Raw genomic sequence first — 19,254 nt, 5'->3', positions numbered from 1 at the left:
CTGCCAGCAAAACCAGCAGACAAGTCGCTAGCAGAGATCGTGGCGTGCTTGGAAAAGTACTACGATCCAGCGCGGATGGAACTTGCTGGAGCTTTCCATTTCCTGAAGCGGGACCAGAAGCCAGGCGAATCGGTGCAAGACTACATAACCGCGTTGAAGCAGAAGCTGCGGGACTGTAACTACAAGGAGTGCTGTCAAGGCAGAATTTTGCGGGACAAACTTGTAACGGGACTGTACAACTCGCGAATTCGTCAGCACTTCATGACTATGAAAGACATTTCAGAGTTGGGTTTCATCGAAGCGTGCGAGATCGCGGTATCGATGGAAACGGGACTGCACCAGTCGAATCAAATGGCAAAGGACACTTCAAGCAAAGGGAAGATCAGTAAAGTAGTAAGTAAACGTGACTCTTCTAAAAGTATAGAGTGTTATAGGTGTGGAAATAATCATTTGGCTAAAGATTGTCCACACAAAAATGTTGAGTGTCATAAGTGTTCTAAACGTGGTCATTTTGCGAAATTTTGTAAGTCGAAACCAAAGGGCAAAGATAACAAAAAGGTAAAAAGCCGAAGTCTGGTAAGTCAAAATCAGTAAAGGCTGTCACTGAAGCAGATAGCGACAGTGATGATTCTAATTGTAATGTGTATCATGTTGAGTCCTCCATTGATATGAATGTAAGTGGAGAAAAATCTGGATGTTAAATGGTAAATCAGTGTCCATGCAAATAGACACGGCAGCTGACTACAGTATCATGTCAAAAACAGAGTATGACAAGAATTTCCAGAAAATTCTTTGAGACAGTCGGGAATTAAATTGAAAAGCTACACTGGCGATACAATTTCCGTTAGTGGAGAAATTTCGGTCGAAGTGAGCTATGAAAGTCAGCGTGTCAACTTGCCACTGATAATAGTAGATCACCCTGGTAAACCAACATTACTTGGGCGAAACTGGTTGCAAAAGTTGAAATTAAATTGGGGTAAGATTTTTACATGTGTAGCTGAAAAAGCTAACAAAGAAAGCGGTGATTGTATGACCGGTAATACGAAAGACAAACTTGATTCAGTCTTACGTAAGTACAGTAATGTGTTTTCTGATAGCTACGATGGTATGCGTGGGCACAAAGCTCACATCCGTGTGAAAGAAGGCGCCAAGCCTGTGTTTCATAAACCTCGTAGAGTTCCATATGCGCTCAGGGAAGCAGTGGAAACAGAGTTACAAAAGTTAGAGGAAAACGGTGTAATTGTTAAAGTAGACCGCTCTGAATGGGCGAGTCCTATTGTTGTCGTTTCCCAAATCGAATAAGTCTGTAAGAATATGCGGAGATTATAAAGTCAGTATTAATCCGGTAGTTGAGGATGAGCAATGTACTCTGCCAACTATCAAGATTTGTATGTTCAATTGTCAGGGTCAAAGGTATTTTCACGATTAGATTTGACGCATGCGTATGCACAATTGTCAGTTGATGATGAAAGTCGGAAGTACTTAACCATCAATACTCACAAAGGCCTGTATGCCTATACTAAGTTACCTTATGGTGTGAAGTCAGCACCAAAGATTTTCAAAGTAAGATGGATTGTATCTTACAGGGTATTCAGAAATGTGTATGTAAAACAAGATGATATTCTCATTGGAGGAATAATATTCATGAGAATCTAGATATTTTAGAGGAAGTCCTAAAAGATTAAGTGATAACAATCTTCATGTCAATTTGTCGAAATGTGAATTTGTCAAAGCAAGTGCTATATATCTGGGTTTAGAATACAGTGGTGAAGGATTGAGACCTGTAGAATCGTCATTGCAAGCAATTAAGCAGGCTCCAATCCCAAAGAATGTCGCACAGTTGCGATCATTTTTAGGTATGGTACAGTATTACCATCAGTTTTTTCCAAGTTTAGCCACAACTTTACAGCCACTCCATGAATTGTTAAAGAAAGGAGTTGACTGGAAGTTGTCTGAAAATGTCAAAAAGCGTATGAGAAATGTAAAGCAAAGTTAAGTAGTGGAACTTACTTGTACACTATGATCCAAATAAGAAGCTAAAGTTAGATTGTGACGCTTCAAGTTATGGTGTGGGAGCTGTTCTCTGACATGTATTTGAAAATGGTGACGAAAGACCAATAGCGTATGCCTCTAGAACTCTAAGCCCGAGTGAACGTAACTATGCCCAAATTGAGAGGGAAGCACTTTCACTGATATTTGGAGTTAAGAAATTCCATGATTTCCTGTATGGGAGGAAATTCACCTTGGTTACGGACCATAAGCCATTGCTAGCAATCTTAGGTTCGAAATCAGGTATTCCTACCATAGAAGCTGCAAGAATGCAAAGATGGGCACTGACTCTGCAGGCATATGACTATGATATAGAGTATCGTAATACACAAGCACACGCAAATTGTGATGCGTTGTCAAGACTACCAAGTCCAAGCACACAAGGTGCTGAGGACAGTGTATTTGCTGTTAGTGTAATAGATGAGAGTTTCCTAGTTGTAGCTGATGATATCGTTAGGGAAACCAAAGTTAATCCACTTCTTAGTAAAGTACATGATCTTGTATTTAATGGTTGGCCCAGCAATTTCACAAATATGTTTTAGGCACTTAAGCCATTTTATCCTAGAAGAGATCAATTGTCAACGGAACAAGGTTGTATTTTATGGGGTACTCGAGTGGTGATTCCAAACAAGTGTCGTGAAAGGTTGTTAGACGAGCTTCACTGGGAACATCCTGGAGTATGTGCCATGAAAGCACTCGCCCGTAGTCATGTATGGTGGCCAAATATTGATTCGGATATTGAGAGTAAAGTGAAAGCATGTTCAGTTTGTCAAAGAGTAAGACAAATGCCAGCTAAATTACCTTTACATCCGTGGGTATGGCCAATGAAACCTTTTCAAAGAGTTCACTTGATTTTTGTGAAGATAAGAAAATATTGCAGTTAATGGTACCAGTAAATCTGACAAAGTAACACCAAGTCAGGAGACATCAGTAAAACCAAGTGTAATTACTGAACCAGTAAGAAGATCAAATAAAGTTAGAAAACCAGTAGTGAAATTAGATCTGTAGATTTCGCAATGTAGTTTATTTGTAGAAATCAGGCATGTAACACTTTTCTTTTGAAAGGGGAAGCAGTGTAATATATGCTAATGTATTCATGTAATGACGTATTATGGTAGTGCGCATGTGCATAATAAAGTATGACTCTCCTCATGCTTGAGACTAGTGAACAACGGCCTCCTTGTCTCTCTATACAATGCATAGTAAATATACTACAGTTACTATTAGAATAACACATTTCATGCCACAGTTATCCGTTGACATGGGGGGGGGGGGCTTGAAAAGGTAATTCTGTGAGTGAATTCATACATCATTTCACCATCACAGTAACACAGATGGATAGAAGAAAAGTCGTGTTTTTATGATATACAAATTCATTTTGCTAACAATTATTGTATTGGTATGTTAATATGAGTAGCGGGCTATCAAAAAATCAAATTAATATTTCAACGGCGATTAAATTCAACCAGTCTAGGGATTTACCAGCCAAAATTATTTTTCGCATCGCTTGTGGTATTAAGTTACGATTGGCTTCGCATCTTAATGGTGTGCCGTATGTTTGATTTCCATACTGTTATATGTTTTACTATTTTCACGGCAGGAATTTTTCTTCTAAGAAACTTATAATGCTCAGCTGGAAAGTGCTAAGAAATGTTATGTGAGAACATATGAAACCCTGTCACCAGCTCCTTACACATATATTCCCATGTTTACACTTCAATCTAAATCAGTCTCGCAAGATTTATCTGAAACCGATTACCCTTTGAACTTTCTCGCCAAAAGAGTTTAAATTACAGTCAAAGATGTCATAGGGTTCATTGTCTCAGACTCCATGTATTCCAACTTACTGGTTGTCATGATCACGCAAACTTAAATTGTTTTCTAATTTTATTTTAGCTCCAATATATGCAAATGGAAGGTATTCTTATGTGGCAAAATGGCTTCTGCATGTATGTATGTATGTATGTATGTATGTATGTATGTATGTATGTATGTATGTATGTATGTATGTCCGTCCGCATCAAAACTAAACCGCAGCACCTACTGTCTTAGTATTTAGTGTACATGTGCACCTAGGGATGGAGATGTTCAAATGAACATGTCAGTGCCAAAAATATGCAATGAGGGGTAAAAAGGAAAAAGCCTGCACTTGGCAAAAACTCAGTAAGCATTTGTCAGATTTGGTTGAAACTAGTATGCAGATTACCTTAGGTATTCTAAATTATGTATGCAGACATTGAGATGAAATTTGCATGTTTCTATTTTTAGTTTTTAGTCAAAAAATCTTTTTCTCTGAAACTGCTTGTCTGATTGCTTAAAAAGTTGGTATACATGTTCCTCAGGATGACCTCAGTCAAGTTTATACATATGAATGGTAATTTTCATATTTGTAATTAATGGGAAATTTTCCAAATTTTCGTAATTTGTTTGATCAAAATACTCTGATCTGATAGCTTTGATATTTGGTATACAGGTTCCTATGGTTGATCAAAATCTAAAGTGTTAAAGTTCTGATGAAATCTGCAATTTTTTGTATTTTGGGGGCAATTTTTGCCTTTTTGGTCAAAAAAATTTCTCCTTAAAACTACTGATCTGGTAGCTTTGATATTTAGTGTACAGGTTCCTAGGGTTTATGTTAATAGATATATTAAAATTAGGATATTATCTGCAATTTTGTATTTTCGGGGGCAATTTTTCTCATTTTTGGTCAAAAAATTTGTTTCCCAAAATTTACCAATCGTATTGCTTTGAAATTAGTAAACATGTTTTTAGGGTTTATGTAATATGATACATATTGAAATTAGGTTGAAATCCAGAATTTTGAATTTTAGGGGGCAACTTTGCAAAACTCATTTTTAAAGGATTATCTTTCATTTTGTATTTTTGAGATTTTTTTTGGTAATTGTATACCTACTGGAACTAATAGTATATAATGTAGTGATTTAGTAAGCATTTGATACATATGGTAAAATGTATTTGGTTTGGAAATGCGGTTAAAAAATCATTAGAAAACATAGCTGAGGTGCTTTTAGCAAGTTTGGTTTCCAACAAATATATCCTCTTTTTTTTTTGAATATTTTAGGGTGAGGGATTATTAATAATATTCCAAACAAATGTCAATAAAAAAAATTAGGCAGAGGTTTTGACGGAAAGGAAAGGTTGGAGAGGGGAAGAAAAAATGTACTATGTATTGAATAAAAAAAATAATGTACCTCATCAATCTTCCAGACAGCCCCATGACAGCCCTGCGCCCACACAGAACTCGACGGGGCTAAGAGTGTTGTTTGGGCCTGAAACGACGTTCTGGGCCCCGTCTATTAGTTATGCATAGTTTACTTTACTACTTTAATCGGAGGCGCACTTGACACCTTTTGATCGTCTCAGCAAACGATCGGCTGTTCCAGTTATACGGTAACCACCCGACTAAGACTTATCAAGTGCAGCGCCACTGCCAGTCGCGACGCGTCGACGGCCACTTTCACCTAATTACATATTCATGATATCATCAGCAGATTTCATCAGTCGCTAGATGCTCACGCTTGTCTGTATAAAGTGTGAAAGAGGCTCCCCACCTAACTATCCAAAATGTTTTTGTGTCGAGTTTGTGTTTGGTTCGTTTTCAAAAATGTGTTCCTACATTCTTATCCGATTGTTTGTGTTAATAAAAAATGTTTGTTTCGCCTCGGATATTTGTAGGGAAGTTTGGATTAGTGTGTACGGTAATGTTTTGTTTGTGTGGGGAAAGCTTATGGCGAGACGCAGCCGGACCTATGGTGTTACAAAGTTGATAGAGTGGCCCTTTGACGCTTGCATTTCGAAACCCGAGTGTGGTTTCTCATCAGTCGCAATGTAGATTCTTTCCTTAGTTTGTGTTTGTGAATATTTATTTTAATGTGTTTTAGTGATCTTGCTCATCGAATAGCGAGGCAAGAATATCAATGTTTAGGTCTCGTTGTGAGTCCATTTGGTGGTCTGGTTTTTGTTTGTTTTTAGTTTCTTTACTTCTGTGAATTTTGTTTTGACTAGTGTGTCTTTTAGGTTTTTGTTTCTCTTGTAGGCAATGATTGGTGATTCTGGAATACATTCTTAGGGTTGAGTCCTTCTCCAGTTCAGCCCAATGTTTCAAAAGAATTGCCTTAAAGGGCCATTATTTGTAATTTTTGACCCATTTTTTACCTCGGAAAATTCCATGTTGGAGGCTCATATTTGTTGCAAATGTTGTTTAACGAAGAAACAAACAAATGATCATGTGATGTTATAGCCCATAAAACTGCTAATTTTTGTTCAAACGTTTGCCTTCCGAGCTCGTTTGTTGACGTCTGGCATGCTCAGCGTGCTGGGAGAACGCAGATATGGTGACGCCGCGATCACGCCAGATGTACAAGTTCACGTTTATTGCGGGATCAAAACAACATTGCGTCGTGGATTGCCAGACATCTGGCTGCGCAACGTGCTCGGACAATGGTCTACGACGTAAGTACCGGGCATAAGTAATGAATATTTATTTTGAAATTGCTGTAAATGGCTCGGCGCAGGTGCAGAAGAATGCCTACGTTGCAATCCGCGTGTCAACAGAGTTTGTATTTCTGTCCGGACAAAAATTGAAATTTTCGTTGTAAAATCACATGTTATTTAGTTGTAGGGCACGTAATGTTTCCGAATAATATGCGATTCTCTGTTATTTGACAGGCTATTCAACATGAGCCAGTGATCATTTCAATCAAAACTAACGGAAAAAAATCGCAAGAAGATACAGCTATGGAACTTTTAAGATCTTTTGTTTTATGTAGGGGCTGTAAGTTGTACTGAAGATGAGTTTGTTTGCTGTTTCCTTACGTGTAATTGTACGGTTTGTTAGTGTGTTACGAATACTGTGGTTTATTTTATCTGTTATATTCGTGATTTCGTTGTTTTTGTATTCTCTGTCGAGTAGTTTGTTTCTAAAGAAAGCGACTTTTTTTAGTAAAGTCGTCATTGTTGTTACAAGTGCGGGCGTATCGAAGGATTTCACCTTTGATAAAGCCATTAAATGTTGCTGTCGGGTGACACGATTCTCTATGTAGAAATTGGAATGTGTCTGTTGGTTTAGTATGTGTTTTGATGTCGAGGATATTTTCTTTGTGGTATCTTGCACCTTTGAAAACTACTACATCTAGGAATGTAATTTCTTGTGTTGAGTTTTTGTATGAAAACTTAAACGTTGGGTGCATTGTGTTGTTTTTTTGAATGAAGTTAGTTAGTTCGGTTTGTGTTCCCAGAAAGATTGCAAAGACATCATCTCTGAATCTTTTCCAGAAATGAATGTTGTTGCTGTTGTTTACGATTATTCTCTTTTCAAGTTCATGAAAAGCAATTTCTGGAGACGCATTCGATCCCATGCTGCAACCGCGGGTTTGACGGAAGTATTGCTTGTTAAATTCAAAACTGTTGTGTTTTAGAATTAGTGAAAGCATTTCTATTAAGTCTTCCGTTGGTGGTTTTTTTGATACCGTAATTTGTTTGAAGCGAGGTTTGTGAGTTTAATGTTTCACTGACTAGCCGAATCGCTTCGTCGTGAATTGTGTTTGTGTACATAGATACTACGTCGAGTGTTACAAGAAATGCATGTTGGGGGACATTTGTTTTTTTCAATTTCTTGTATGAAGTTTGTTGTGTCTTTTAAATACGTTGGTTGTTGCTGGACCAATGTTTTTATGAAGTAATCCAAGAATTCTGAGATTCTGTTAGTGGGACTAGAGCAGCCGCTAATTATTGGTCTCCCTGCAAACGTTGAGTTTTCGGGCGGCGGTTTGTGAATTTTAGGTAGTAAGTACCACTGCGGGGTACGGATTTTTATGTTTTTTGGATCGAGATACTTATAAGTATCATGGTCGATGTGTTTTTTCTCGTACATTTTGTTTAATAGTTCGTGTACTTTGTTTACTGTTTGTTCTGTGTCGTCATTGTCTAGTTGTGTATAATACTGGGTGTTGCGTAATTGTCTTTCGCATTCGTGTACGTAATCTTTTGTGTTTACGATGACGATGCCTCGACCCTTGTCGAAGGGTTTTATTGTAATTAGCCTATTGTTTGCAAGCTTGTTTATCGCGATTCTTTGAGCACGCGACATGTTCTGTTTCCTTGTTTGAAAGGGTATCTCTAGAAGTGCGAGTTTTGTCGCTTCTAGATAGCTTTCGAGTTTTGTGTTTTCTGTTGTAATACTGATCACTTGTGTATAGCTGAGACTATACTACTGTTAAAAAGAAGTTTAACACCTCACCAGCACGAGGGTCATAAAATGATCGGAAGAGCCCTTTAGACAAACCAGGTACAAGTTTCCCGAAAGTGTCAAGTACATAGGACTAACCAAACATTTAAGGAAAAACAGCAGGAACAATGAAATTGGTTGATAAGCCATAATCCCGAATTGGTCAATTTTTGTGTGGGCGCGGGGGCTGGAATGCCCCCCCCCCTTTTATCCAAACCCCTGATGTATTTTTGCAGGCAGTAAACCATGCAGTGTATTTAAGATTAAGATGCCAAGTTAGGTATGGATTTGAAAGGAATAGTCAAGTTCACACAGTTAAATTTCTTAACTTTATCACTTGTGTCATCATCCTTGAGTAATTGATTAAGTTTGTAAGTTGTTCCAGATGTGGATGCACCAGCTGTTCTGGAAGAAAATAATGTTTACTTTTCCCTGTAATGTTTCTAAGATACTGATTGTATGTTGAAATCACTCCATGTATCTGGTGTATGGGCAAAATGTAAACATCGGTTGCATGCTATGCATTTCAGTCTATGTCAAATATTGTAAATGAAAAATCAGAGCAGTTTGCTGTGTGCTTGTAAAAGATAACATATTTGTCAATACATAAACTGCCTTACAGATTGATTATCTTATATTATCACAGAAATAGAAAAAGTAAAGAAAGTAATCAAATTGCTGTAACATATTCACCTTCATTGCCTGTAGGCTTTACTTAAACGAGAAGTTACAGGACCATGAGCGCACAAAAGGGGGATTTCTGATGACGCATCCATTTGCGTACACTGGACCGGAGTTTTGAATTCTCGTAGCATTGCTTTGACTATGTCATAAATTTGAATAATCATGATGAGCACTTTCGTAACATATGCCAAGAGGGATTAAATGGTTGTACGGGAACACATTTTGAAATACATGTGTTCTCTGACAAAATCGAAACATATTTTCAGTTTACTTCTGACACAAGTTTTGTCACTATTTATTCACACACGTCATAATGCAAGATTCAGTGACAATGAACACCTGAAACATGACAAAACTATGGGATTCTTTGACCAAACACGGCATGTCCGATCAGCAGCGTGGCTTTTTAATATTTGCATAGACTTTACAGTAATCCAGCTTTTATAGGGGAAGTTCATGTTTAACTGTTTTATCATTACATTCAGCTGTTATATCTTTATCAATCTCCTATCAATCTCCATGGGCCAAGACACACTTGGGGCTAATGTTATCAGTCTGTGCCAGTCTGTTTATGTCAGTCTGTCTGTATGTATGTGTATGTCCATGTTTCATACAATTGTTGGCTTGTTTTGATAACTATATGGGGAGCGAAACAGTGATATTGTCACTATTTTTCTTTTGCAGATAAAAAAAGTTCAGGTAAGGTTTAATTTCCTTTCTCACCATAGCAAATATATATACTGTGTATTCTGTGAGTGTCTTCTATCAAATAAATAATCTTTCAGAGATAATAGGCCACCCTATTTAAATCCAATATTCACAGTATATCGTCACAGTGACCATAATTGATTATGCTAAATTATTGAGTCGCTGCCAGTGAAATTGCATCTGGAAAAGATTGAAACTGGGATGCCAACCGTTTTTATACATATTTGTGTAATTATTGAGTCGCTGCCAGTGAAAATTGCATCTAGAAAGATTGAAACTGGAATGCACCATTTTTACATATTTGTGTAATTATTGAGTCGCTGCCAGTGAAAATTGCATCCGGCAAGATTGAAACTGGAATGCACCGTTTTTACATATTTGTGTAATTATTGAGTCGCTGCCAGTGAAAATTGCATCCGGCAAGATTGAAACTGGAATGCACTGTTTTAACATATTTGTGTAATTATTGAGTCGCTGCCAGTGAAAATAGCACATTCAAGTACGCATTCTATGACAGAACTTTCAACTGCTGCAACTGTCCCAAAAGTCATCATGAAAACTAGTAAATAAATATGGTGTAGCAGAAAGGGCATTCATGAAATAGGAAAAATGTCTTATCAGTGGAGGTTCTATTGATACTTCAAACTTGAGTATATACTAGAAGTAAGGAAAAAATATCATAGTTATCATGGAATGGACGTAAGGTGTCAGTTAAGTGTAATGAAGTTCAGTTTATGTGTTTGGACTTATTTTGATTTTATTTAACAAGTAAGATGACATTTCTTGAGAAATTAGCACCATATATGTTTAGTGCAGTCTCTCCTCATGTCTCCTCATGTCTCATAACTTTTAAATAACTGGAAGTAGGGAAACTGTGTGTCGTATGCATCTTGGTACTGTTCTCCCTGGTTTAATCTCTTTTCAGATGCCTGATACACCCCCCCCCCCCCCATTTCAGATAGTATTGCTAAATCTGGACTTGTACCAAACACATCTAGGACACATTGCAATCTTAAAGCGATATTCCTTCTATCAAGGGAACCAAGAAAGTAAGAATATAATTAATTTGCATTACCTTTTTTAATATGTTTTTCACTCACACAGTGCTCTATTCCTGTAGTCTCTTCCCACAATAGCGAACCCATAGAGTTTAAATTATGGAACAACAACCCTAAAACTTGACAAACCATTCATTTTTCCCTATCTTTTTTTTAAAAATTGAGGTCAAAGGTAAACCTTAAAAGCATTATCTCATGTACGGTTTATCTTATAGCTTTCAAGTACAGCTTTTAGCTTCGTAGGGATGCTATTAGTAGGTATTTGTTAAATTAGCATGAAAACGGATATTTAAACTTTTGCAGGTACTCTTTCTTTTTGCTCAATGGTGTTTCAAACTGTATTTCTTTGAAAATGTTGTCCAAAAGCAGTTGCATTGCTTTGTTAGATCTAAGCAATGACTTCATCTGCCTCTATGCAAATGTTGAGGACATTGTATCAGCAAGTTTTTGGGATTTCTATTCCTATGATGAAAATACTTTTAGTATACCACGGGTCCCGGAACTCATATCAAGCAATCTCACATTTGCAAATTATGTTGTTTTGAACATTTTTTATACTTTTCAAGCTCAATTTTTGTGATCTTTTTTAGCTCCACTGTCAGTGATGCGGAGCTTATCAAATAGACTGATTTTCCATCGTCGTTGTACGTCTATCCGTCGTCTGTCAACAATGCCTTCTCCGAAATCGCAAGTCTGATTCCTTTGAAAGTTGATATGCAGTTTACTTGGGGTGACCTCACCTAAGTTTCTTCAAATCATGGTTAAATTTGCATATTTGTATTTTCGGGGCATTTTTTGCTGTTTTTGGTAAAAACATCTTCTCTGACACCACAGATACGATTACTTTGAAATTTGGTATGCATATTACTTAGGGTAACTTCAGTTAGATTTGTTCCAATCATTGATAAATTTGCATATTTGTATTTTTAGGCAATTTTTGTCATTTTTGGTCAAAAATCTTAATAATCTTCTTCAAAAACTACAGGTTGGATAACTTTGATATTTGGTACATAGATCTCTAGGGATGATCTATTCACATTTGTTAAAGTGTGTAGAAATATGCAAATTTGTAATTTTGAGGCTAGTTTTGCAATTTTTGGTCATGATCAAAATTTTTTTACCAAAATCGCTCTTCCGATGGCTTTGATACTTAGCATACAGGATTCATAGGGTGACCAAAATGTGTAGCGTATATTTAATTTGTTTGATGAAATCTACAATCGATATTTTTAGGGGTTATTTTAGCCATTTTGGGGTTTTTTTTCTGACAATTGCTATCTGATAGCCTTGGTATTAATTATACAGGTAACAAGGGGTTATCTTAATGTAATGTGTATCAAAATTATGATGAAATGTGTAATTTTGTGTTTGGGGTGCAATTTTTATCAGAAAAATTGTTTTTTATAAGTTACTTGTCTGATAGCTTTGATATTTGGTGTTGGGGTTTCTAGTGTTTATCTTAATATGATATACTGAAATTATGCTGAAATCTGCTATTTTGTATTTTAAGGGTAATTTTTGCCATTTTAGTTAAAAATTTGTTTTCAAAAACTGCTTGTATTATGCCTTTGATATTTGGTACAAATGTTTTTAGGGATGATGTCAATCAAAGTCAAGGTCGGCCAAAATACTTTTGTATTATCTTTCCTGCCTCTCAGCCTGAGCAGAGGTACTTGGCCATTTATCCTAATGAGTCCCATGTCGTTTTTCACCTTAAACATATCAAAGGCTGTGAAAGATTTCCACATTCATCAGAACATATGTCATAAATTGTTAAGTCTCAACACAATACATCAGAGATCTATTGGCTGCTAGGTTGCTCGCTTACAGATTTTAGTGAGATTTGCATATTTGTATTTCTTGGGCAGGTTTTGTGCCTACATTTGGTTTATGTTTTATGCATATATACCAGAGAGCTTATATGGTAGGCAGTGTCTGTATGTCTGTAACTATGTGCAATGTATGTCAATACAAAACTAAAAATCCAAAACCGCGGCACCTACCATCTAGGTATTTGATGTACACGTGCACCCATAGGTGGAGATGTGAATTTGTTTAAGGCCATCGTCTGGGCTAATGTCGGTCAAAATGCTCAAAAAATCAAATTTTATTTTTTTCCTTCATTGTCACCCTCGACATGTATACTTTCAAATAAGCTATATCATTCTTCAAAAAATATTAACTAAAATCGAGAAAATCGCGTTTTTTTCCCACTGACCCCTGGTCAATTTTGTTTAGTCTAATTATATATTCAAAACAGGTAAATCGCTATTTTTGGTTGCCTAAAAACTTTGTTGAGTTATGGCATCATGTATGAAGTAGTGACCATTTGCTTGCTTATTGAAGCAGCTTTTTCAGAGGTCAAAAATATGGCGTTGTGGAAATTGTGAGTTTGAGACTAATTGCAGTCTAAAAAAGCCAGATCAATGAGTAATCGGGAAGAAATTTGCAACAAATGATTCTGTTTTATATTTTGTGTGGATATTACTGTAAGGCATATGAAGATTTTCATTCAGGTATAGCAATTAAACCAGAAAACAACCATATTAGACGTTATGGTGTCCATATACATAACAAGTAAAGAATCTCACATGAATTTCATTATCATGCTGATTATAAATCAATGTTTTTTTGATAATTAACAGTTCATTTTTCACTTAGAAAGCAATTACAACCAGGCTTTTGTAAATAGAATTCTAACTGACAATTTAAACTTGTCCAATACCCTATTTTGAGGTCGTAAACTTTGCATGAAGTATGAGTATCACCTTTATGTTGTAAACATTTCAATCCAATACTCCTAACATTGTGTTTTGTACTGCATTCGTTTCTTGTGGCAGTAATATCTCTTGAAAGAATGGTTGGAATGCAATGAAAATCAGCCAACATATGTGAAATTAAATACTTTACAAAATAAACCTCAAAAAACAAGGTCATCCAATCATGTCATAGTAGAAACTTGACGGAAAGTTGTGAAATTTATTAATTTTTCAATCTTACCGAGATGACTATGATTTAATTTATATTGACATCTTATACAGTCATAGATTTAGGTTCATATTGTAATACATATACATCTGAATGCTACAGAAAAAATTCGGTTGTTGTATGACTTTTCGTTCAATAGATATCTTTGCCACAAATTTCCTCATATTTTTAACCCTGAAATTGTCGCCATGGCAACCGAATACCGGTTTTCCCCCTGCACTGCATTTTACCATCTACTGCAACAAAAAGATGACAAAATCTGAAAACAAGGTACTACACGGTTATGTTTAAAAATAGCCCAGACAATAGCCTTAAATGAATATGTCAGTGTCAAAAATATCTAACGAAGTATAAAAGGAAAATTCAGCAAATTGGTCACAAAATCATTTTCTCTGAATTAACCATTATGATTGCTTTTAAACTTGGTATGCATGTACTTAGAGGCAACCTTATTGAGTGTCTTCAAATTTTGGTGAAATTTTCTCTTATTTGTTTTACGGGCAATGTTTCCAATTTTTGGTATAAAGATCATTTTCTCTGAAATTGATTGTTCTATTGCTTTGAAACTCTGTGTGCATGTTCCAAGGGGTAAACTTTAAGTAAACTTACTCTGGCCTGCTACATAAAACCAAATGTGAGCCAAGTGTCATTGAAGCAATTTTTTTCAGTTTTGAGTCGAAGAATTATTCTTCAGAACTATTTATTTGACAGATGTATCCTAGTCACTAGGAATGACTTGATTTAGATTTTAGGATAGTGATTAGTGATTTTCATTGACACTATGATTTGGAATCAGATGTATTTTTTGCCATTCATTGAAGAGTTGGCAAGTATTTGTTTTAATTCTTCATGAGCACTTTCTCATTTTAGAGGCCTGTAGTTTCTTAAACATTTTCCATATACAGTAAAACCTGTCTACCTGCACTTGGGACTTGAAATCTTCAAAATGGTGTTTGGTGTATTGGGGAATATTTGTCATTGCGTCAATGGGCAATGGACTTAAGAAAAGACCTCTTAAGTTTGACTGTTCTATTTTAGGCAAAGTTGAGATAGGACAGGTTTTGCTGTATTTATTTCTTACTAAGTTATACTTATTATTTGCTATGTATATATATTCGAATCATTATTATTATCAGCATGTATGGCTTGTCAAGTGATATTATGTACCTTAATTGTACAACTTTGTCAAAAATTTTCATTTTATCAATAATAATCGTAATAACACTAAAGACATTTCTCTGTGTGATCTCTTTGGCAGGTTACCACCATAGGGCTCTCCCTTTCCCTGGATAAATACCATTCAATCCGGGGTTCCTTTACTGTACGTTTTTTACAGGACTATGCAGTTTGTCAGCGTATAGTGCACGGGTATATTAATTGAGACTAAGTTATTTTAATCCCCTTTCTCCTGAGTTGTATTATTTTCCAAGCTTGGCTATGGAACCTGATAAAAAGAGGATAAAGAGGACAACAGACAGTAAAGGCATCGTCAGTGCCCAATCCCTCCATGCCAGCCCTCACATACCATATCCTACCCTGCCCCGCCAAGCCCCGCCAACCCCGCCCTACCTAAAACTGGAAGCTTTCTTGGCCTGCTGACAGACCACAGGGTGGCTTGCAAGCACACAACATTCATGCCAGTCTAACAAGGAAGTGCTGGCTTGCCTGTAAACGGACGTTTATTTGAATATGCTCCAAATTTATATTTAAATTTAAATTTATTAGATACACGTAGTGGATTGCCTGCAAACCAAGTCCTACTGTCAGTGTGGTCTGTTAGCTTGCCAGTCTGTTCAATCAAGTGGCATGTAGGCAAACTGAAAACAAACCAAAAAGCAAGCCAATTTAGGGTAAATGAAGCAATCCGTTCAACGACAAACAAACCGTTCAAATTTAGCACGAATTTACTTGCCGGAAAGCTAGAAGAACTTGCAGTGTATATAGAATATATTGGCCTTATAATCAAGAGGTTAAAATCAAAATGAAACCAATAGGGGCCCAGCCGATAGGCTTAGGACCCTAAATATTGATCGCCAACAAAAACAACAGGGGTACAGCCCATAGGATTTGGCCCCTAAAAATGCTAGTACACAAACAAGGTGCGATAGCAGTATTCTTTATTCTTTCTCATACTTGAATTGGCAGTTCTTGTTCCCTGTGGTTCACCACGTTTCTTGGTTTGTCCCACTATAGTGCCACCAAAGCAATAGCAACATCGAACGTAAACACTATCCAACGCAGTAATATTATTGTACGTCCAAACAATAAACATGAGAAAAAAGAGCAAAGGTTCTACGTTGGTCTCTCTTAACTTGAACGTTGGTCTCTGAACTTGCAAGTTAAGTAAAACATATTATTGTGCGATTTGTGTGCGTGTGTGTATATATATATATATATATATATATATATATATATATATATATATATATATATATATATATATACATATGTGTGTGTGTGTGTGTGTGTGTGTGTGTGTGTGTGTGTGAAATGAAATGCTAAAATATTTTTTTAATATTGCCCACGATCCGTTAAGGACTGTCTGCAACAATCTACATGCTTTCAACCGGACATGCCTGAAGTTTCATTATGTGGGCAATCATGTAAGTTATATAGCACCTCTTGGATACTACACATATGCCAGTCGTTGTGCTCGTTTGGAAGCTATTATAAAAGGAAACCTTTAAATCGCCAGTTATTTTTTTCCATAGAATAAACACGGGAATGGCGTTCATTTTAAATGTCAGTTATTGGTAAATGTTATGTTATTTGCTTATCTGGTACCAAAGTTTATGCAATGACAGCTGATCTTTATTATTAATTTGGTCAGACAGAGGTTTAAAGTTTTATTTAGGACATTTTAGCAAACGTCTTAAGTCTTTCATTTTCGAGACGCACAGTACCTTAAAGGCGAACTATCATTCTACATGCTACGGATCAAATTCAATATTGCGACAGTTCATCTTTATAAATTATTTTCCCTACGAATACTGTAAATGCTACAAGAGTATCAGTGTATCCATACCTTGATCGCCCCAGTACTGCTGACTGTATTCAACGTCTTTAACCCACCGATCTGTGAAGTGGACGAAATCACCTGGTTCACCACAAGTACGTGATTGTCTTGTGTATGGGTTGTCTCCATATTGTGGGTCCATTTCATCAACAACAAAGTTTGCGATGCTATATCTCTCAGTCGTTGCCGGCTCATAATCTGACTTTGCTGTCCATGTTTTTGGAACAAGGATTGTCACTGCTTTGAAGTAAGTCCTGTTAAGCGTTGCTTTGTGAAGATGATGAGATGCACTGATGAATATATCCTGAAGGGGAAATAATGCATGTTGTGTGTGAAGACAGGGGCAGTAGAATTGTCTGTCCCTAGGGGTAGGGTACATAAGTTTGCATAAAATTTTTCTACGTCTCGTTCTCACACATTTGAAAGGATTTACTTACATAGAAAGCTTTAAAGTATAAACTCAAGGTCAATAATTTTTAAACATAAGGTGCTCCGTACATAATCTTTGACACTAAACAGTCATTCAAACCACACACCCTTTTCCCTGAACATTAACAAAGTTTCAAAGGGGATAATACAGTAAGTTTTCGATCGGGTTCGAACCCACAACGCACGGCGCCCGGTCATCTAGCGGAGACGCCACAGTCAAAACAGCTCGGCCAAATGAATTGTTCGAAACCGATTGATGCGCATGTAATTTGCAAAAGTGATGTTACGAGAATGCAAAGTGAAGATTGAATAATGATGTCACTGAAATGCATATGCTACTGAACTGTAAAAAGAGAACTAAAGTACTTGAATATATATTTTACAAAATTTTACATTGCTGTATCGAAATAGCAAAACGTTATGGAAACTACGATAATACGCTTTATTTGCGTGCAGAACATACAGCAACTCCCTGAGTTCAATTTTCTTTACTATATTTTATGAGAACGATTTAGTGTTGAGCTTGATACTTTACATTCCCTACCCGCTGATGATGAAAAAATTTTGGACAAGTCCCTTGTCGACCAGAAACGGGAAAAAATATAGCTGCAAACAGTGATTGCCAGGGCCAAAGCAATCTTCAGTGGGAAAAAGAAGGCAAATGTCAGCAGAGAGGGCAAAGGTAATCTAAGTTAGCTGTCTTTTTTGCAACAAAACTTTTGTTACTATAGTTGAATCTGTCAACCAAAAATCAGACCAATAGCTTTATGGGCTTACTCAAAATTAGACATGTACACAATTAATCCGGTAAAGGATGTGGCACTATAAGGTCTACCTTCACATCGAAAATGCAGATAACAGCCCTTGTGGCTACTGATTAAGAAGCAAATAAATATATTTAAGGTAAAAGGTTAAGGAAGTCATGTGCCATTTTGTCAAAAATCATTGCTCTCATAGTTATCCCTGAGTACAAAAAATTAGGCCCCTCATTTAATGAAATAGTCCAGAATTTGATATGCACACAATTGGTACCAAATATGAACGGTCATAGCTCTTGTGGCTACTGATTTATATGCGTATAATAATATTTGAGGTCAAAGTTCATCAAAGTCACGAGAAATTTTGTCAAAAATCTTTGCTGCCATAGATATGCCTATGTACCAAAATCAGACCTCTAGCTCTATTGACTAGCCTAGAATCAGCTATTTGCATAATTAATGAGGCATTTGATGAATGTGGAATCGTAAGGTCTACCATGCTACCAAATAGGAACTTAATAGCTGTTTTAGCCACTGGTCTATAGTCATAGAAGTAAATTTAATGTCAAAGGTCATCAATATCAAGTGACATTTTGTCAAAGATCTTTTGCCTCATTGAAAAGCATGTGTACCACAATCAGACCTCTATCTCTATTTGCCAGCCTTGAAATAGATATGCGCATAATGAATAAGGCATATGTAAAAGAGCGCTCTAATCTGCAATGGTGAGCACACGCATTTTAGTGCTCCGTCTTTGTGAGCGTCTTTTACACCCAATCCGCCTTGAACAAGAAAATTTGTCTCCAGAGAAAGAACAAAGATGCCGTATGTGGAGATGTAAGTACTTATTATGACAAGAAAAAGTAAGAGGAAGAGAAAATCCACTGATACGTCGTCAACTGAACATTCTGGTGAGTACAAAGACAATAGTGACAAGATGGCGACGACTCGTGAGATGTCGAACGAAGACTTGTACATGAAGTTGTCAGAAAAATTTGAAGCCACTGTCAGTGAATTGCGCACTGAAATACAAGACTTACATAAGTCCCTTGGTTTCATGGAAGAAACCATAAGACGCCATGAAGAAAAGATCATGGCGCTTGAAAACGGCATGGAAGTGGCCGCCAAAGTTACGAGTGACACCGCTGAAGCTATGAACAACCTGGGGCAATACTGTAGAAAATATGCAGTTGAAATAAGCGGAGTCAGCTTGTCAGAACAATCGGCGGAAGCAGCAACAGAAGCCACCTTGAAGATTTCCAAAGTTTTAGATTTGGACATAACGGAAGCCGACATTGACATCTGTCATCCGATCAA

At 36.6% G+C, this 19,254-nt stretch overlaps 1 protein-coding gene across 1 annotated transcript in view; it reads right to left on the bottom strand.

The window, feature by feature from the left end:
* The window catches only part of LOC139128812 (calcium-activated chloride channel regulator 3A-1-like), an 86,120-nt gene that overhangs the window by 59,934 nt on the left and 6,932 nt on the right, over positions 1-19,254 (bottom strand). The window contains exon 2 of the mRNA XM_070694521.1: positions 16,760-17,054. Coding sequence (XP_070550622.1) covers positions 16,760-17,054 — 295 coding nt within the window. The remainder of the gene's footprint in view (positions 1-16,759; positions 17,055-19,254) is intronic.

Source organism: Ptychodera flava, unplaced genomic scaffold, assembly GCF_041260155.1.
Source record: "Ptychodera flava strain L36383 unplaced genomic scaffold, AS_Pfla_20210202 Scaffold_71__1_contigs__length_606264_pilon, whole genome shotgun sequence".
NCBI classification, from domain to species: Eukaryota; Metazoa; Hemichordata; class Enteropneusta; family Ptychoderidae; genus Ptychodera; species Ptychodera flava.
This window is presented reverse-complemented; position numbering and strand designations above follow the sequence as displayed.